The 22123-nt window shown below is 38.0% G+C and overlaps 1 protein-coding gene across 9 annotated transcripts; it reads right to left on the reverse strand.

The window, feature by feature from the left end:
* Nucleotides 1-37: 37 nt before the first annotated feature.
* LOC107223125 (adenylyl cyclase 78C) lies at nt 38-21326 on the reverse strand. 9 transcript variants are annotated; one of them, XM_046740690.1, is made up of 21 exons: nt 21100-21198; nt 20674-20805; nt 19528-19694; nt 16788-16865; nt 12990-13267; nt 12720-12877; nt 12143-12332; nt 11562-11749; nt 10395-10587; nt 7228-7386; nt 6717-6946; nt 6105-6241; nt 5273-5609; nt 4976-5185; nt 4769-4866; nt 3382-4302; nt 2673-2910; nt 2405-2531; nt 2232-2338; nt 1580-1888; nt 38-1284 (listed from the first exon to the last, which is right to left on the reverse strand). In XM_046740690.1, the coding sequence occupies exons 4-21, from the start codon at nt 16847-16849 to the stop codon at nt 1072-1074; spliced, it is 4155 nt and encodes a 1384-aa protein (XP_046596646.1). In that variant the 5' UTR covers nt 16850-16865; nt 19528-19694; nt 20674-20805; nt 21100-21198; the 3' UTR covers nt 38-1071. The 9 variants fall into 9 exon arrangements, with proteins under 9 accessions (XP_046596646.1, XP_046596643.1, XP_046596647.1 ...); XM_046740687.1 differs by having other exon boundaries at nt 20527-20805; XM_046740691.1 differs by lacking the exon at nt 20674-20805 and having other exon boundaries at nt 19528-19650; nt 21100-21192.
* Nucleotides 21327-22123: the final 797 nt, after the last annotated feature.

Below are 22123 nucleotides of genomic sequence, written 5' to 3' on the forward strand. Positions count from 1 at the left end.
CTCGAAGAATATAAATAAATATCAATAACTTGTTCTTATATTTCATTGAAGTTATGAAATATTTTTATATTTGTTTATTTCTTCGACACTTATATCAAATAAAACCACGTAGTTGTCGGTATCATTATACTTATGATATTTGAATAGGGAAACGATGAATAATTATTATTCATTGAAAATTATGTAAAGTATAAAGAACAACTAATTATCACAATCATTCACGTAGCGTTAAAGAAGTGAAACAAAATTTTACACGTACCTAATAAATGTATGAATCCTGAGCGCATCCGTATTTTAAATGAAAATCTCAATAACTGCAGTTTTATTTACGTTTATAACATGTATTCTTGCTTTCTCATGTAACCAATGACGTGTTATATAATATGCAGTATTGTATACCGGATAATAGAATATTATACGCAAAAGTAAAGGATGCATATTCGGCAGGCCGATGCGGTGGGTCAGCGACAAGTTAAATATACTATATCAAAACAAAACCTAAATATATATATAATATGTATTGAGAAATGGTGACGAAAACTAATTTCCCAGACCTCGCTGTATAGTGGCATTAAAATTCATAACTCGTAAAAATTGATAACATCCAAGAATAATCGTTCAAGCAAATGTAATTTCCAAAAATGAATTTTGGCGATTGTTATTTAAATCTCAGATGATCAAAAGGCACAATAGAATTTTGTTACATTTATATGTAGATAGATTTTACCACCGTAGACTTCGACGCGAGTTCAGGTATCAATAAGAGTCTCGGCCGAACCTCGGACCTACAGCAAATCTCTTTCAGCGTTTAATTCATACCTGACTTAATTATCACACTACTCATAGGGTGATGAGTTCGATTTCTCTATTTATTTTTTGACTTTTTTACTCACCATCAAATGTGATCGTCATCGTTATCATCTTTAAGTGAAGGATTGGTTGAAAATAGCGCAGCGAACGAGCCGCATCACACTCAAGAAAAAAAAAAACGCCAAACGAAGAACTTGAATCTTCATATTTTTCTATCAAACTCATTACGCTTTTATTATCTCTAATTTTCTATGGTGGAGTTCAGGTTCTTCGTAGAGCTCGCGTCTGCTTCCTGCGAGCCTGAACAACTCCGTAAACAACGGCAGCCAGACTTCGGCAGTTGCTCGTCAATTTTGATGTCCCCTCTGATTTCAGGCCACCTTTTCCTAGCACGAAATATGTCTCCATGGTCCCCTTACCCTTGACCGCGATCATACCTCGTTTCTGGGTCTGATAGCCACGTGCAATCAGGAACTGAGTACAGAGACAGAAGAAAGTGGAAAAAAAATCATTATTAGGTTAAAATCGCGAAATTCTAAATTTTTCGATTTTTCCCATAAAATATTCTCAACTAATCAGTAGACGCCATCTGGTGGTAAGAAATATATCACACCAGCGGCTTCGTCATATTTGGTTATAAAAGTGGTTATTTATCGCAAATGGCACTCTACATCGACATTGTGTCACAAGATTGAAGTCCAACAGCTCGCACGACGTTTTCCGTGCATGCATCTCTGTAAAATAAGCCTGAAGCGATCAGCTGATTTACCGTTCCGACGCCATATTGTATTATCCACGCCCGTATTCGGATTACCTCGGCTATTTCGCGAGGAACTTGAATCTTCCCCATCTCGCCAGTCGAGTCCATACGCGATGCTTCGTTAACGGTGTTCCCCCATATGTCGAATACCGGCTTTCTTGCTCCAATCACACCACCGACTAGCGGACCACAGCTGATGCCGACTCTCAGGTCAAAGTTGTTGAAAGAATGGATATTCACGTCCTGAAGCCGCAGTCTCATTGCCACCGCGTAGTCAACCAGTCTGCATAGGTGCTCCATATCGTCAACGTTCTTATTCTACAATGCCGGAGACGATATAAGCAATCTTTAGTCATTTTCGGTTTCCATTGGGAATGGAAATATGGCGCTGCGAAATCTGGTACCAAAAAATGCGCAGCTCAAACCCAGTCATATTCAATTTGAAAAGAACTATTTCAGCATATCGTCTTCCCAGTAGATTGATTCTGTGTAAAAGAAAACTAAAGTCTCACAGCTTGGACTGACAATAAGTTGCCTATACTTCTCTAGTCGCACAATTTACCTAAAACCATCCACGTATTTTACGATTTATGACAATTAAAAATATCGCAACAAATCATTACGTAAATCATCGAATTTATGAAACAGATGTTATAATCACCTTTTGGCAAGGATTCAGACCGGAAGCAGCCATGTAGGTTGCACCGACCGTCTTTATCTTCTCTATGCAGTGGAATCGCGTCTCGTCCAAAAGTTCGTCGAAGTCAGCTGAAAAACGGTCGACAATTTCATTAAAAATCTCGAGTCCAGGCTTATCAAATGACAAATACTAACCAATTATTTCATTCAACAGTCGTATGCACTCCATTCCTTTGTTGACGTCCTCGGAATAGAACTCCGTGAAGTTGGGCACACTCGCAAACATCACACCGACTTTGTCCCGCGACTGCGAGTATAATTCCTGAAAGGGACAAGCAATAAAAAATCATCGTTTGTATTCTGAAGTGCCGTGATTTGGATGCAACAAAAAATCTTACGGAGTCTTGACTTGATCGAACGGTATTATTTTTTTTGTTCTTGTTTACGAATTGCACTTACATACCTCAGGCGCTCTGTCCTGTGTTAGAAAATGATGCGCCACATGGTCTGGAAGGATATTCTTAAGCAGCTGCATGTTGTTGTGCCGGGATTCGATCATGTCGGAGAGTTCCCTTTCAGCCTGCTGTTTCCAGAGGAAATCCAACCGCGATGTCACCTCGACTAGCCTTCCATGATACGTGACCATCACAAGAAAGACACCGAGGAATATCAGCATCTGCGCTGACAACGGTATAGCGCGGCTGAAAAAATTATGAAGAACAAAGATAAGAAGACGATTATCATAATGATGATATGCAGGACGATAAAAAGGTTGGAATATCATGACGAAGGATCTCGTCTAGAGTTAGAACACGTCGCAGAAGTTCTTGAGAACGATGACGAACGACATGATCAGCAAGAACGCGTTGAGAATGATTTGAAGGAAATAATGATGGATACAATGAACACGATGATGAGACAGAGGAAGCGGAGATGCATAAAAGAGTCGTCCTCTGATAAGAAAAAGAAATGTCAACAAGTTTAGGACAAAGACGACACACGACTTTAAGAATCGAAACTAGTTTCAATCGATTCTATATAACTTAAAATGACTTCAAATAAACTTTGACAAGTCTGCGGACCTTCAAACGTGGTAGTAATATGGTAATAATAATTCAAACATAGTCTAATAAGAGTATAATATATCATGTAAGAAAATAGTGCAAACTCACGTGTTCTCCTCGTCAATTCGTACGGTGAACAAGTCTCGGTACAGCACGAGTATAAGAAGAGCATAAACGAGTACAATAACAGTAGCGAGTGCGGTTTTGAAAAGGTAATAAAGTTTTAGAGCAGAGGCGAGAGCGACAAGGCACAGTATCCATGTGAAGACGGCGTACTCGGGATGCATGCAGTCGATCCACGTGCCAGGTTCGCACGATGACCGCATGGCTGCCATGGAGGTTTCATTGTCGGAAAATATTGACATGATCTTCCTCGTTGGGACTTTTCGTCTTCCCCTGGTAGACGGACTTTCGTTCGACAAACTCGGGGGATTTTTGAGCCGCTTGTTATGGTGCAGGTGCCTCAACTTGTCCCTCGAGTACTTTTCGTACTTGTAGAACCTGTAAATCTCCTTCCTGGTTCTGCGGTGGGCTGGACTCGCCTGGCCGTCGACGACGTGGGTCAGTTTAACCTCGATGTTGCTAGTCTCAATGGCTTCGTCGCCCTCAGACCCCTTGGAGTGGTTTTTCGAGTCACCCTTGCTCCTGTCCTCCTTCGCCACAACGTCGTCTCGAAGTGCCGCCGAAAGGAAGCTGAGGATCAGCTCATCCAGGCTCCTCGACGAGCCACCGGCATCCGGCACCGAACGTCGCTCCTGAGATCCCTTCTTCTGGACCGGAAGTGGACTTGTCTTTTCGTTATTGCAGTCGACTCGAGGACACGCGATCACGCTCAGCATTGAGGTCAACGCCATGAGTGATATCACGCAGCATATGAAGACCGTTCGTCGCTGTTTGTCGTGGGCCAGTACCGAGGAAAAGTGCTGCAGTATCGATGGCAGGCTCTTAAACTCCTCGGCCATCACCAGTATCGAGGCCGCCGTTAATACGAACGTCGTGAAAACCAGGGAGATCAGAAGTGGTAAACAACTATAACGCAAATAATTTACTGCGTTAGCCGAAAGTCATATCATCTACTTCGGTTTTGTTTAATGGGTTGTTGGTGGTGATTGGTCGCGGAGGAAATTGATGAAACCATAAACTAAACATTGTGAGCACGATCCGTACGTTTCCGAAAATATTCTCAACCATCGGTCAATTCATTCAAGTAATAGGATACCTAATTCGATACTACGAGTCTTATTTAAAGATCTTCCGAGCACTGGGACATTTAATTTTAACAATAGGGTGAAATGGGACGGGAATAAGTTTTATTTAAAGATTCTTCAAGTATTAGGATAATTGATTCTACACTCACTAATTGTGAGACATATCTTTAAGTCTTGCATGGACTGCGGAATTCTTAATTTTACACTAACAATAAGTCGTAATCAAACATCTCTGATAATAGACAAACCGAATGTTCATCGAAAATGTATAAACACTATTCACTCACCTCGGTGATATTACTGCTTGACATACAGCGATGAAAAGCCATATCACGTAGCAGCAAATCATGTTCGACTTGAACATGTCCTCTCGCAATTGTCCAAACTGTGTCATGGGTAAAAACGATGGTCCGATAAAAAATGTGTAGCTTTAAAAAATGAAGGAGCTCGTCGAACAGTGCAGTTAAAAGCTGAAGAAAAAATCTTTGTTATACCTTAAGTTCCAAACTTTCGTCGTTGTACCTAAGCGTCCAGGTGTTGACGTTCGCCGATCTCATTCGCTTGTTGCTCGCTGTTTCTATCGCTAAATCGGTCGTAGATTTTTCCGCAGTCGTGCCACATGCAGCTTTACGGGTTTTCGAAACGGAGCCGTCATCCTCGAGGTATTCGGACTCCAAATTGCTGATGGAAGTGGCATTGTTCAACTGAAATAATTTATAACCGGAATTCAAAAAAGGTGATCGGCGACGAGTCGAAAGCGTGTGGAAAATTTTTTCGGCTCATGCTCTCACATTTTCGAATGGTATTTCCGGTGTCCAATCGACCCCGATTTCCTCCTCGACATTCGCAGCCCCCGAAGAGTTGCTGTTTCTACCCGGCAGCTGCCCTGCGTTGCTTCCCTTAAAGCTCTTCCTACTCTTTCCGTTCACCCCTTCGTCCTCCGAATTACTGCTCGCTTTTGGCCTTGACGAAAAGCGTCGCCTTGTGCTCAACGGCTCGATTTGCTTTATCAAATACGTCTCGACGTTCCTGTTCTTCAGGTAATTGTCCCGGTCCGCTCCGTAGCCCGGCTCCACCTCGTAGACGTCGTTCAAACACTTGAGGGTATCGAGTGAAATGTGCACTCGGCTACAGGTTGAACAAAGAATTTCAATTCACATGTTTCAGATCTTTGACGGGTTCATTTTTTCGTATTTAACTAATTGTACAGTGAAAACTGTAAAACAAAAAATGGAAGCTACCACAAGAGTCCGTGCAAAAGTGCGTAACATTCTCACTAGCGCCATGAGGTATCAGATCCCCGAAACTTTTGTAGTTGATCCCTTACTCATTTTTAATGAAGAAGATAATTCACCAAGGTAGCAATGATTATGGAACAATTTTATTGTCATTACATTTGGTAGAATTTAATAAATAACTCGTAATAAAAACGGAATAGTTATGGGATCTTATTCCCCATGTGTCGCTGTAAATCTTAATGAACAGCTTTCGCTTTTCCCTGTAATATACCCTTTGTACAGTATTCGAAATTCAAAATTCAAACTCGCGAGAGTCTGGTATAAAGCGCGAAGATTGTATTCCATGTTCGCCCAAAATCTCGCACAACTTTGCGAAAATACTTGCCCTGGTATTCCTCCGCTCTCAAGATGATTTGCGAGGGTAACATCATAGGACCAGACGTCGAATTGCCATTTTCGAAGTCCCAAGACACCGCAGAGAACAGAACCGCTATGTATCCCGATTCGCATGTTCAAATCAGTCTGAATTCGGGAAAAATTTATAGCGCGATGCCATATGTGTTGATATTATTATGAAACGATTTTTAATTACGGCTGTTCGAAATTCAATACTTTTTTTTAAATTCAAGTCATAAATAGTTATAGATAGAATGTCTGTCAAATGATTATAATCGTAATAATCAATGAATAATCAACTTAACATTGATATTCGTTTACCACAATTCATATCAATTTTGAAAATAGAAATATTTGACAATATCAACATGATGATGTTGTGAAAGATAATTTTTATAATAAACGTTGTCAGCGAAGAGTAAAATCGAATTACGAATAAACCAGGTTTTCTCTCTTTTTCAAAACTATTTGAAATGACAAATCAATATCTAAGCGCTTCTTAATAATGTCCCAGCCATTTTTTGTATTTCGTTAGGAAAATCGTCGGGCTTCAGGTCTACATAAATTCGATTTCAAATCAATGATTCATAGAAAAACATACCTTAGTTGTGTATCTGACATCGCGAATTGCTTTTATCATTCTGAGTCCCATTTCAACGCAGCAATGCGCGTGGTCCACTCTAGCCGTGGGTAGACCGGAAACGCAGTAGTAACAGTCTCCAAGAAGCTTTATGCGCAGACAGTGATTCTCTGACGAAAGTCTGTCGAATCTTGCAAACAGATCGTTCAATACTTTGACCAGTTCTTGGGCGCTGCACTGACTTGCCAATGCTGAAGAAATTCAGAGTTTAGTTATCGAATATCAGGCAAGGAAAGGTGAACAGGTGAAATGGAAAATAAGAATTTAGATGAAAATATTTGCACAACCAATCTCTCGTTCCGATGTGATATTTTAACACCAGCATTGAATGGACGTACATATTTTGTGTTATAAATTGTGAATTTAATTAAAATTGCGAGAAATAATTATATTTGGGTGTGTTACGGCGACAATGATGATAATAATATATAGGTGTACCTATGAGATGATATACTTCGGCTTAAAACGTTACCTGTGAAACCCTTGATATCGGCAAAGAGTATGCTAACATTTTCGTACCGATGAATGTATATTCTGTGAAATTGATTCGGGGTAAACGTGATGGTTCCACCCCTTTCCTCCTCTCTGGCGATGTCGCGAATCATTTCCCTCGCAACAAAGTCCGGCAATACTGAAATCGAATGTTGGTTCCTGATTTATTTTCGATGAATGAGAACCTATCATTATAAGAAAGTACAATGTAGGTATTGCAACGGTGAACTACAGCGCCGCTGTGTTACAAGATTTTTGTTAAACTCTGGGTTCTAATGCATTTTTCCGAGGTGGACCAATATAGGTCAATTATTTTTGCCAATTTTCTGCTCTCGATTAACCAATAAAATATCATCTTTGAGTCCCGATAACAATTTTAACGCCGAAATTCATTCGCAGGCGTGCAAATGGCGGCCATTTTGATTTTATCTTCGCATTTTATTTCGTTTTTTTTTTTTTATCAACTTCATGTTTTAGTTGATCAGCAAAACTAAAAGTGCTAAAAAAAAAGTCAAAAAAATCGGCCCATTACGGGCCCGGTCTTGAAATGAGTTGAAAAGAAAATACACGTTTTGAGAATTTTAAGAAAGGTCCTTTTTGAAATCACTCTCAATAATTATGAATAATCAACCAGTTGAATAGAAAATCTGAAAAAATTCAGGTTACTGTTTGAGAGTTGGGGCAATTGTAGAAAATTTTTTGAACAAAATCGAAAATATTCAGAGTTAGACGTCGGTTGGGTTCGCATGGAATTCCCTATAACCAAAGGGTAAAACATTATTTCCCGACTAGGATGAATTGAAAAGACACGATATTTCTAAAAATTTTAAACGATAAGAAAAGAAATTGCTCGGTTACAATGTGAAGTTGGAGAATCGTGATAACGGCGAAAAATGAAGTAACCTGTAATCTGGAAATCGGTTAAAAAATTATCGATCAGTATTAAGTAGGTGAAAGATAATTTTTCTTGTCGAAAATCGTCCATAGTCCTGTTTTCCTGCATCCATATTGTATAATACATGTGGGAGGTTCATACATATATAAATTTTTTTTCAATCCATACCATTGTGTGTGCACACTGTCCCATATTATACATGTATGTATTTATGTATGTAAATCAAGGAGTTGAGCAATCGGGTGAAAATATGTTGTATGCTATAGCTATATGCATAGAGAGAGGGCCGGACCCTTTGAAGAACACCTCGATGAACTCGTCACACGGTTCACGTAACTCTCCAACGAGACGTTGAGACCAAGTTAGGGGTGCCGTTCAGCCACCGATACACCATATGTATATACGTACATACACAGGACTATGGGGATTAAATCTCCGCGATACATGCATATAACAAAGCATCGGTATTTCATGCAACCGTAAATAATAACAGGAATTCTGTCAACCGCGTGCACCTTCGATTTTTTCCTAATTATGCATTACGTATTAAGCATGTTCTGAAATTTATATTAGTTATAGGTACTGTAGAATGATTATTATCTTTTCTCCGTATATACGTATAAAAGTCTACGTTTTTCTGTCTGTTTGTCTCTTATAACTCCAGAACTGCTGAACCGATTTCGAAATTTTTTTACTGCGGATAGCTAAAACGTCTGGCCAGGCTTGGCCTATCTTCTGGAAGGTCTGGCCGATATTTCGTTACAAACAGATCAATAGTTTCAGTGGTGCAACGATACTTATAAGCCAAGTGGAAAGCGGGATCGCACAATTTTGCGAATACTGACCAAACTGTTACAGATGAAGGAAAGTTATGTTAGAGAGTTTTCAAGGTCTCGATAAGCTCCGGGAACAAGTCCGCGAGTCCATATGGCTATGACCAATAGTTTTTCCGCAAGCAGCGTTTGGAAATATTTGCGGGCAGAGCCCCAATGGGCTGCCGGTGTACGTATAAAATTTATATTCCCACACTCGTGTATTGCATGTTTTTAAAAATCGAGGAAAAAAATTATTCACTTCGGGTGTTATGCAAAGAGAAGTTTTTTTTTTTTTTTTTTTTTTTGCTAGCAGTTGTTATTACGCTTTCATCGAAATTTTACCCCCTACGATCGCACCCTCGTACCTTTTTATTATATACCCTCCTACATTGAATCAGGGAGCGAATGAATCGTAAAGCGCCGGTGGTTTGGAATTTACACCCCCAAAAATAGAGATCTATTGAAACAAAATACAAAGTCTAATTGAAGGGAAATTTGAAAAGAGTGAAATTTTTTTCAAGTCTTTCTACCAAACTACTAGAATCATAATACCAAAGTTTGTTGTTGAATTCTGAAACTCTATTAGGTACGTATATCATACGAGACGCGTTTTTGTTTAAACCAACAGTTTTTCAACGATTCAACGATTATATATAGGCCGAACGAAACGCGGATAGTCTTAATACGCGTCACGCGGATCACATTAAACGTCAAATAGTGACAGGGATGAAATTGACGAGGAGTAAACAGGCATGTCGTGTGATGATGGAAAGCTAATGGATACGAGGATCGGTCGATTTTTTACTTTTTGCCGTTTTTTTTACTTTCTATTTCTGGCTACTTGGGCCCAAAGGCTAATCAATTGAAAATCAAGTGAATGGTTCCAATTTGTCAACATTGATTTCGACCGATTTTCATTCATTTCCAATGATATCTCTGATTTCCCATGATTTCAGAGCGCTCAATGCGATATTCAGTGATTTTCGGACCGGTTAAATTACGGGAAATTCCAAAACATCACTAATGTAATCAGCAGAAATCACCTAAACCGCTGGGAATTAGTCAGAAATTGTTGTATGAATTGAAGATAAATGAAAGCATGTAACGAGATATAAATGAATATAATATTTATGAATTGAAAGTATTTATCGTTTACAGCAAGACCTGCATCGATTTCGATCATTTCCGGATGCTGACTGTGCGATTTTTTATCATATGATTTGCAATAATACTTCCCATGATTTCCAATAATTTAAACAATCTCTATGGATTCCTTGTGATTTGAAAAGAATTTCTAAGTCACGATTGAATTTCTTTGATTTACAGTTCTATGTCCAGTTGCCAAATTTATGACACCTCTGAGTGATAAGCCCCGAACTTAGAATGGACTGATTTATGAGTCGGAGTGAAAATACCTGGGTAAAAGTGTCAGCTCACCGGAAAGAAGCAGCTTTTCCTGCCTGTTGTTTTCGTTTTGTGTCCGATGTCTTGTCTCAAGGGAGCGATGGGTCTCCAGGAATGCCTGACGCTGACCCCTGTCAGTTAGATACTTGGTATACATACCGGCAAGATTTACGGCCACGTATAAAAGGACGTTTGTGGCGAGGAGACGAGGGAAGCAGACTTCATCCTGAAACGTATACTCTGCTCTATGAACACAAACGTCACTGAACACTCCCTTGGTGAAAAACAATTCCTATGATTTTTTACGAAAATCTCCACAATTTTTTAAAACATTTGGAACACGGTATTAGTGTACGAATAAAATTTTTTGTAGAATTACACGTTTTTTCGTACATACAATTATTTTCAATCAATGAAATGGATATCAACTTCATTAAAACATCGCCCAATTCGTATCTTATTGTTAGAGAAACAACTAATATTCATGTTCTTTTTTCACAATACTCACCTATCGAGACAAGGTGAGTTCAAAAGTATACAACAGATTTTCTAAATCCGCCGAAATCAATCCTAGAAATGATCAGTGACTCTGAATTGTTAATATAGATTATCTGCTACGGGTTTTCCTTCTAAGAGATATGAGACCTCGAGCGACGTTTCAATAATAATATTTCAAACTTTCTCATAGATATTTTAAGTTTATAGCGAATCATTCATAGAAATTCCTATCTTATTCTGCGAAATTCTGCAGAAAAAAAATTCTCTATTTTCGAGTTGTAAATGTCCTCAAGACTTGTAAGAATTCTCAGTTTTCTTTAATCATCTACGCGAAACTATAACTGTTTCTAATTCAATTATAGGTTCGCGTATGAACTCGTACAGTTATCCAAACAAGAGGTCACTGAAGCAGTGGTTATGTGTTTTTCGTCGTAGAAGACTAGCGATCAAAATAATTTCTTAAAAAAGTTTTTTACCCTTTAACAAATACTCGCTGAGCTTTAATTATTTCAATTTTTGATCGAGGCGTTTGATTTTTCATTTTGATGTAGATAATTGCAGACGATTGCAGTTTTTCCAAAATTCAATCGTCTTCTACGAATATTGTCTCGAAAATAACGAGTAGCCACGATTCTCCGTTCTTCCGCAGAATATCGTAGAAATTATTTTCACCAGCTTCACCACGCGGACCTTTGAACTTACGTATTCGGCGCTGTCGCTCTTCAGCGTTATCACGGACATTATCGTGTGCGCCAAAGCGGTACCAGAACCGGCTATAACGCACCATCTCAGGGGCAGCGGTAGCATCGCGTAAGGAGCGTAGACCACGAACAGAATGTACCAAACGAGTCGTTGCTGGGTCGAAAACCCGAAGCTCGCGCCGATGTAACCTGCCGATCAGGTTCAATATTGTCACAATGGTTAATCCAACTCTGCACACGGTTCAACCGCACAACTGGCTGCATGTCTATGTATTTTATTGATCGCAGCATCATGTCAGATACAGTTCAAAACGTACGTCAGTTCGTTCGTAACTGCAGGGGGGAGTCACATACCAATGGATATCTGTCCAATTTATCAAGTAATTACTAACCCCAGCGCAGGGTGTATGCAGTCTACACTCCGCAGTGCAATGTAGTAGGATGAGTTATCGAGAGGAGATAGTGAAACACCCCAGAGTGTGAATCGACTCCGACTCTGAGCTCAGGAGATGACTTTAGGTGACATGCAGGTGATGGGGGAGTTTTAATGCCGTCTTGGATTGAGCACCTGAAGCTTCGTACCCTGGGAGTTGACGAGGAGCAACGTGAATATCGATGCCCAGTAGAGGTATCTGTTGGAAAAGCACCGCCACCAGCCCAATATGCAGAAAACCAGGTTCGCCACTACGCAACAGATTATCCATGAGAGCGACTCGATCAGTCCGCCCGAATTTTTGTTTCGACGCCACAGCCATATCGTCATCAGAGCAATCTGGAGCCACAATGAACAAAACGCATAATTTCTTTCTACAGAACTGAGTGCTCCTCGAATATTCAACGTGTAGAGGTCGAGACGAGTTCAACGATATGCCACAAAGCATACTTCCCATTGAACCGATTTCGAATCGTCAACGCCGAATGCTGCACAAGGGTTGTTCAAGATTCTTGTGCAGCTTCTGAGGCGCATAACACGCGATTGCCTCGACGAAAACACACTTTGTGACATATCGTTTAACTCGTCTCAATTTCCGCTACACGCTTGCTTGTCGAGAATCTGTAATGCTCTGAACGAATAAGATTTTCTATACATGCTGCGACTGATTTTCATTGATTTGTGTCTGAAAATTGGTATTTCCACTCATATTACAGCGTCTCTTACCTTCAGACTGAGATCTATGACGTTCAGCATTATCAGCGACTTTTGTCGTTGACGGTTCGAGTAGTTTAAATAGGATATTTCCAGCTGTCTATTGTGAAAGCTGTTTGTCAATGACGGGCAGAATATCCCTTTGTACAAAACACCGCGTTTGAAGACGTCTGTGGAATTGCAAAAGAACGAAACGTTGCCAGATTAATTCTTGTTCAATTCCATTTCATTACAACAGTGAAAATTCTAGCGTTTAACTATCCGACATGAAATGCAAAACACCTCTTTCAGCCTGCGCTTCTTCGTCCTGGACCGGTTGTGCTTCGTCGGCTTTCGTCTCACTGCACGATTCATCATCCGCATCATTTTGATCTCCACGCGCTGATTGCGAATAAATTTTATTAGCACCAGCTGTCCCAGCTCCATCGTCATCCTCTCCTTCGTTTCTTATGGTTTTCGGATCTTCCCACGCAGCCAAAGCCTCTCTTCCCAATCTTTCGGACGTCAATTTTTTCACCGCCTTTATCCACAACTGTTTCCTCGGCGATATTCCCTGTAGCCTAGATCGGTGCGGAAGTAAATCGAATTACTATTACAAGCATACGTAGACTGGTCTGTTTCAACCTTGTTTATTGATAATTATTATTTTTATCGTTCTTCTTATCAGCCCAAAATTAAAACAATGTCGAATTATTGTGAAAAATTTCGAGAGCTAGCTCTATCGGTTTGTTGTCAATGCAACTGTTCGTGATACTGTATCTTTTTAACATCCGACCTCCTAGCGAGAGTTATCAGTTTTATTAACGACCTCTGTGTCACCGCGTCACTGATCACGTAGATTCCCCTTGAACCCCTTGAATGTGTTATTCTGGCATACCAAAATTAGCTGAAAATATACATTTTCCATATATTTTTATGTTGATAAAGCCGGTATCTATACTATAATTGGTGAACATGGTAAACTAAAGACTTTGAACAAAGCTCGAAGTGCAGCTACAACTGTCAGCCCAATACGTTTCCAGCTTTCGTTCAGATCTACCTTCAATTTTATTTTCAAATTATCGTCAGAAAAGGCTGAAAACATGATTTTTCGATTTTTGCAGAGATTTTGAAAAATATTAACGCGCCATCGTTCTTAAAGAAACAACTGACAACTTCGTTTTTGATGACTACAGTGAGTAAACAAAACATTGTTTTGTCAACCTACATGGCAATCTGTTCGGTTGCTTGACTTTATCATCGTATACGCACAATTTTGATTCGGGCCATTTAAAAGATCGTCGCCCCTACGTCTGTCTTGTTTTGTTGACAATAAAATAAAAAAATAAACAAGTTATTTATTTATAAGTTATCTCCGACGTTACTACTTTATACGAGCTTAAAAATTTATCGAAATAACAATTAATTGCGAAACGCAAATTTTGCACCGATAGCCGGTTTATTTAAAAATCAATAATCTAACAGTTGTAAGTCGAATTGTAAATTGAAGGAATTAAACGGATGTTTTCATTGAACATCTTGAGTCGGCTGCTGCCGCATAATGATGGTTACTAATCCATCACTCCCCCTCTCCGCAAAAGCTAGTCGCTTATGGGGACATATCCGAAAAGGTATGGCGAGTTCGGAAGTAATTATCATTATTATTATTATCACCATCATTAATACTGTTATTATTATTAACGGACTTATATATTCATCAAAATAAAGAACATTCTGTCGAGATAACTACAATCACTGAAAATCATTGCAAGTATCGGTTTAAATCAAATGATATGTTTCAGATGATTTCCAGTTTACCAAGTGTTTTTCAGTGATTTTCAACGATTTTCCAGCGTTTTTAATGATTTGCACTGATTTCCAGTGATGTTTTGCGATTCTAACCGATCCGGAATTCACTGGAAATCGTCTTGAATACTCGCAAATGATTGAAAATCAAGAGTAACATCGGAAATCCGTAGAAATCATTCGAAATCATTGTCAGCCAATTAAAATCGTTCATTTAATTTCGAATTGAATGGCCCCTAGATTTTGACCGTGCAGAATCGAGAGGTTCAGAATGTATAATAACTGAGTATCGGGGAGAAAATTTCGATCCAGAGGAATTTCCGCGAATAATTATACATGTACGTAAATAACACTAACCTCTGAATATTTTTTATTTTTGGTTGTTCGACGTATGTATAAAGTTTTTACGGTGTTACTACATAACATGTATATTATACAAACATACATGCTATGTGCGTATATGTATGTACAAGGAAATGAAGAAGATATATGGACATGATCAGCTCTCACATACTTACACCCATATACTTGTACTTATACTCCTACACGTTTTGTATAGCTAAAATAACGTTTTGGTTGTTTAACCCATTACTTATCCCCCGCAGGGGGGTGCCACTCCAGCATATCCCGAAGTGAATTTATTTTCGGCATTTAATGCCTGCGGTCCCCAATACTTGGATATTATCGGTGTGTGTAAGAAGCTATATACGTATAAAAATATGCCAAGGTGCGCCGATTATACGCTTGTCTATTTATCCCGCGCATCTAAAATTCATCCATAAATCTGATATGACCGGTATACTATACAACTATATAAACTACGTGATTCCCAATTGAGACATGTGATACATTTGTCTGTAATAACAGAGTGAAAGACATCACGAATATCGTCGAGAATATTTTACAAAAATAAAAATCATTACTTCGTCCATGAAGCGCGTGTGTGTAAAAAAGAAACGAAAAACGTGGGTTTATAGAAAAATTCACTTACGCTTACAACATTCATTTGTCTTGTCTTCAACCTCATTTACCGCGAAATACTTTTTTCCTTGTAATATAATATAAAATTATGGTAACACCTCACGTAAATTATACGATATAAAGAAAAGAGAATAAAGAAGACGAAATAAAACTACAAACTGACGCGAAGGAATTTTAGGAGAAAATTATACATGAAAATTAGAAATTCTACGAATGCTTTATGATGTGGAAAGATTGTGGAAAAGAAGCGGCAGATGTGTCATGCTATTTTTTTTTTTTTTTTTTTAAGACTTTCGAAAAGGAGATCGTCGCGCAGAGTAACGATTATTCAGAGAAAACGTGCAGTCTGCTTTTGTGAATGATCTCGAAATTATATAATATATATTTCCATGCATGGAATATAAGTACCGAAGTCATATAGTTTAGCATGGAATGAGTTCAAGGACGAGATACCATCGCGAGTATACAAGACGAGGTATAATAGAATTTAAATATGCAGCTGGGAACAACGTACGGATAATGTAAATTATCCTCTCGAAACGGAACAAAAAAATGTAAGAAAATTTAAAAATATGCAACGCAGCTGAATTTGGTCATACCAATATTTTCTCGAGAGCAAAAGCAAGAGCTGTGCAAAATTTGTTTCAAAGGTACCGCGAATATCATCTCGAGAAGTTCGATGCTTTGAGAAATTTCAAGATATGGTAACGCGTCCATAATTTTTTTTTTAACGCCTATCGATACTACAAAATTTTCCAAAAATCGTCTGACATAGATAATTTCATTTTAGCTCTAGCTTAATTCGGTTGATTATAGTGGGAAATAAAGAAAAGACCGTTCTTGTGTAAAATTTTTTTTACGTTGTGTATAAAAAATTTATGCACAATTAAAACGAGGCTAAAAATAAATGTGAAAAAATCTGTTACCCGAAATTTGTAGAAAAATGAATGATGGAAAAATTAGACACGATTTACGTCAAAGTTGTCGATCAATTCTGCAATTGAGCATTTTCGTTTTTTTTTTTCTCTTTTAGCCTGTTCCGGAGATAGCGTTCAAATTAAACTCGAAGCGATAAAATGTGACGGTTATAATTGCCTTTTAAAGACCTACGTGGAATGAATTTATAATTTTTTTATCCTGTTTCTCCATTTCCTACCAGGCTGTTACTAGACCATCCTTAATATCCCTAATATTACAAGTAATTTGTATGTATTTGTAGTACACGCGTACTGCATAATGATCAATGAATGACGGGGCATATTAAATACGATGTCAATAATGGATGAAGATGTAATTAGGTACAATTTTGCTCACTCGCTAACGCTTGAACCGTCACTGCAGTCAAGCATCATGCTCCAGGTCTGCTCCGTAATCATTATCCCACTCGAATATCTGTAATGGAACAATACAGGTACACAACGATTCAATTAGCCGGCTTGCTCGTATGCCTAAGTGGTGTATTATAGAAATTGTACACTCCGTCACAAGCGTACGCGTTCTGAATTAATAACACAAGACGTATCGTTCTTAAGACGTATTGAAAGCCCGCGTCTTGAATCGTCCAATTATGCAACAGAACTCGAAATATTAACCTAACTACCAAAAGATGTTGTTTAGTTAGAAAAACCGTTTTGGAGTCTGGTTAAATATACAAATTGGTTTTCAGCTAGTACGTTAGTCCTCAAGACGTCTTTCCGAATGAAAAAGTTTAAACTATCATGTCACCGATTCCGATGTCTCGTTGACATCGCCAAGAAAAAAAAAATAAATAAACAAAGTTAGCAAGACTTATTCTGAACCTGACATAACACGTTGCTGAAATATTCGGAAAGGCGCCAATTATGCAAATAACTCAACGTATTAACCTATAAGATAGCAAAACTGGGTTGTTTGATTAGAAAAAAAACGTATAATTCGGATCTGTTAATAAAATTAGCAATATTATTTTCAGTTATCGCATTAGTACCAAAAAAACGAGTTTCAAATACAAAAGTGTCAATGTCTTATTTCACCTGTCCCGACGTCTTATTGACCTCCCTGAAACGTCTCAAGTCAGAAATACTGATGTTGGCAATATTTTCGGACAAGAAGTCTTTCCGCGTGTAAAAATTCTCAGGGAATTCTATCGGACAAATTTAATTATAAGATTAATGAAGACGTCTGGACGATTCAACTTGAATCTGCAGTGTGCGGTTGGCTCGGCGGATAAGTTTATTATTTATATTTTATTTTTTTATTTATTTTTTTTTCTACTCCTGTTCTTGTTTTAGCACTCATTCACGTCCGTCAGCATAAGATGCCACAGCGAACACCTACGTTTATGTGCCCTGCGCACCGCGTCTTACGTACAAAGTAGATATTTATAATCCTCTGCAGTCAAGTCAGTCAGTTGCGAGTAAATGAATGCGGCGGGAATGCATTTACTCTGTGTGTACAAACATACTACTACGATACACACTATTCTTCACGTAATATGCTCAAGTTACTCTACCGACGCTTTTGCAAATTCAATTACATATCTATCACTTCGATATATCGTTATAATTAAGCGTCACGTTGTATTATTATTGCCATTTTATACGCCACCAAAACACGTTGCATCTTTACAAGATGTCTTTGAAAAATTCTAAAAATTCTCACTACAGACGTATTTAGATAAATTCAATGCCAGTTTATAGACTCCTTGAATATAAGACGTCCATGTCAGCCGTGCAATGTCGACTCAACAATTTGACTCAACACCTCTGAACGATGCAAAAACGATTTATGTGCATCGTAAGAAGTCTACGTCTTTAAAGTCTTTTACCGCATACGCTTTATGGACGCATGTGTGTAATTTTTTTTTTTTTTAAACAAACTTACAGAAGTACAGACGTCTCAAATAAATCTACAAAATAATACAAGACTTGAACAAAAATTTGAAGGTACTTTGTAGACATTTTTCGAAACATTGATCAAACACTTTCTCGGTATCTTCGTTGAAATTTATTAAGACGTTTCAAAAATAACAAAAATACACACGTAGCATCGACGGTTTTGAAAAGTAGCGAAAGCCCTGCTTCGACAGTAAGTGTCAATAAACTTAAAAATATATTTCGTACATCAGTTGCGGAAAAATGTAGAAATCTTTTGTACGTCGATGAGAATCTAAATCCTTTCATCAATTCCATAGGTCCAAATCAAAATCAATTAATCCTTTTTATCGACGGTATAACACAAGCTCAATCTTCGATGGATATAATCGATTATTTCTTCGCCGTTACAGTACAGTAAATGGTTGTAACCGCGTTGATTGCCTCTAACCATGTACACTTAATTACGGACGCATTCGTCAAAGCTGCATACCGTATATGTACGTTAGATAAATAAGTGTGGATCGCAGATATCATCGCGCCGGCATGCTCGTTATGACAATTCACACTCGAAATATGTAAATTGTACACTTGTGCATACAAGCGTGTATAATTGGTATTTATTGTTCAATCTGTACACGTATATAATGTATATTATATACCCTAAGTGTATATTTAAATGTGTTTGAATCGTTTAATTACTAATAAGTATAAAGTAATAATATACATGTACAACAGCTGAAGATGATACAGTCGGTATTATAATTTTGACTAGTTACGTTATTCTGAAGAAATAGAAGAAAAAGAATAAGAATTAAGAGAAACTGAACCGTGCATTACGTACAAGAAAATCTAGAGTTGTAAATAGAATTACAATAATATACTTAGGTGAGATGGACCAACAAACAAATATAGAACGTTTGTCAACGGGATGAGAAAACAAGAGAAAATAAGAGAAAAGAGAATAGCCAACGTGATGTGATGTATACATGGCATAGGTATAATGCGAGAGTTGAATGTCATTGTAAACGGGCGCGCGTCATTAGAGCTCGCCAGTGGCATAACTCGATCCTCGCTCATTCAAACAAACTACGGTATAACGTCTCGACGTTTCACATAATATTGCTGTGCATACATATATGCAGTGCCGGCGTATTTACATGTGTATACGGTAAACATAATTGGTCTATTGTAATACGTACCATGTACTACACATTTCACGCCCGCGGTAGCACAACTTCACTGTAACTTGGGAATAGTGACGAACTTTACTCTGTTTTACTGAAACGTCCAACCGGCCAAAAAAACGATATCACTAACAATTCCTGTCATTAGTTGATCAAATGTTTAGTTTGTTTCACTATTTTTTCTGTACAGCGTTAAAGTGTGTTATAAAATTATAATTGATTCGATCGAATTGCACTAATTGCAATCAGCGTCAAAATCGAAACCAAAGAGGGTGAAATTATCCAATTGACTGTTATTCAATATGCACGCGCAGTGTATGGGACGTACATTTTTGAAACCGAAATATGAGTGTAATATAATTTATTATACGCGTCGATGTTCCAATGAACGTGAACGGAACGATCGTTATTTTTATTGAACAACGACAATTTTGAAAACTATGCAACTACGCACAGATGTTTACCAGGATTGATGGAATTTTCACAATATCACCGCTTGAAATACTAAAGAAACACAAGTTTTTTTTTTCATAGACTTTTTTTCCTCCTTACACACTCACTTTGTTCGTCGGTGTTTCATTAGGTTTGCCTAATTGATAGATCGGTTTGTGTAAACATTCATATGTTTTTTGGTTTCTGAACGATATAATGTGGTACGATTTTAGAAACGATGCTTTCGTTGAAAATCTACCCACCTATAACTTACCAGCAATATTAATTAGCTTTAATTGATTAAAATCGCAACGTAACATTGCTGGCATTAATAAATAAATAAAACCGTAGTATAATTATGCAATCTCTCTAAATTTGTTAATATTCGGTCTGTTCTTTGGTTGAAGCGATGACATTGGTAAAACTATATTGGTTCTCAATTGTTTTCATGATCAAAAAATTTTATAATATCATTTCAAACTATAAGACTGTATAACGTTCCGAAACATTCCTAAAGAATGTGTAGAAACGCGTATAGGCACGTAATTATTGTAAATAAACATACGAGACAAAATAACTAACTCCTCCGGTTGTGATTATATCTCGTTACAATAACACGTCAATTAATAGAATCAGTTTTTTACACTGTGTTGCGATCTTTATCATCATTATTGTTATGGTCGTTATTATCATCAATGTTATTTCTTATTATTACTAACTGTATTAGACCTTTTGTATGAAACGTGCGGTGATTATGATTCAAATATCAATCAAACATTCATATAATATCGATGTTCTTTTCAAGTTTTCGTTTTTCATCAACGTCGTATAATACACATCGCACCGCGATGAGACAGACGTCTGGTATAATCAGAAAAAACACTACAAGTGGCATGCAGGAGGGTAAATAAATGAGGGAGATAAAAATAAATTGCAAAGTAAAAAAAAAAAATCGGAAAAATAAACTAGGATCGTGAGAGTGTAAATAAAAGAGAAAGAAACTGACTAAAAACCATAAAAAATAAACAACTACGATGCAGGTGAAGACGGTGAACTTTCTAGGGTATTTTATTAGATTCGAAACTACACGCTATGAATTTTTGGTCCTTGAAATACATGATAAATTAAAAGAAACAAAATTTTTCGTGATGTTACAATTCACGGTGTCGACGCGAGGAAATGTGCCAGGACAGACCGGCGAATAAGATTTTCGGCGTGCGAATTATAGGTAGAGGGATACGTATAGACGGAACCACGTACCTCTATAAACTAGCGTGGTGTGATCGGAGAGTCAAGACTTTAAACCACGGCGGCGGCAGCGGCGGCGGCGGCGTCGTTGTTCTTGAAAGCGGCCGCGCACCCAACAGCGACCGAATTGTGTGTGTCCGGTATAAAAGAGCAGAAGATCCGAGGCTAGGATCGAGTTCCACGCTTTTGACGTGCTTCGACGCCTGCACAACCGCATTTCGTGATGCGTATCTGTATGGCAGATTTGCCTGCCGAACGGCGCTCGCCACGCTCTCTCATTGGCTGTAGACAAAATGCCACTCTCGCACACACGTTGGCCAATCAGATTCGAGAATTCCACTTATCCGCAACCGCATGTGAATCATGATCATACTGCTGAAAATTCTGTTTGCCGTGTATAGGCGGGGTGAGAAAAATAAGGTATGAGATAGCCTTCGGAAATTACGCGACTGACGTCAATTCCTAACCCCCAAGGGCGAAAGAAAATACATACAGTGACATTTTGTATAATGTGTATGTACGCAACGGGATACTAAAGTAAAATCGACTGACTTTGTACCGGGAAACTAACTATTTTGCTTTAATTTTATTATGATTATTCGAAGGTTATTATCCTTGATATTGATGCGATACAGATCAGTGATTTAACGGCGTTGTACATTGTTTTTATTTATTTACTGAAAACTTACAGGTTTTTTTCATTTCTTTCTTCAATCATCTTCTCTTAAAAAATAATAACGTCGAATTTAGAATCGCAACAATTTTTGAGTATCTATAATAAGAGGAAGTTATCACTTATTCCTTGCAGTTTGTTGGGATAATTAGTATAATGTTATTGATAAGAATATCATTTAACGATTGTTAGAAAAATTATCATCACTCATTATGGTAATGATGGTGATAATAATAACAGCAATAAAAACTTGTGTCA

Source organism: Neodiprion lecontei, chromosome 5, assembly GCF_021901455.1.
Source record: "Neodiprion lecontei isolate iyNeoLeco1 chromosome 5, iyNeoLeco1.1, whole genome shotgun sequence".
Classification (NCBI taxonomy): Eukaryota; Metazoa; Arthropoda; class Insecta; order Hymenoptera; family Diprionidae; genus Neodiprion; species Neodiprion lecontei.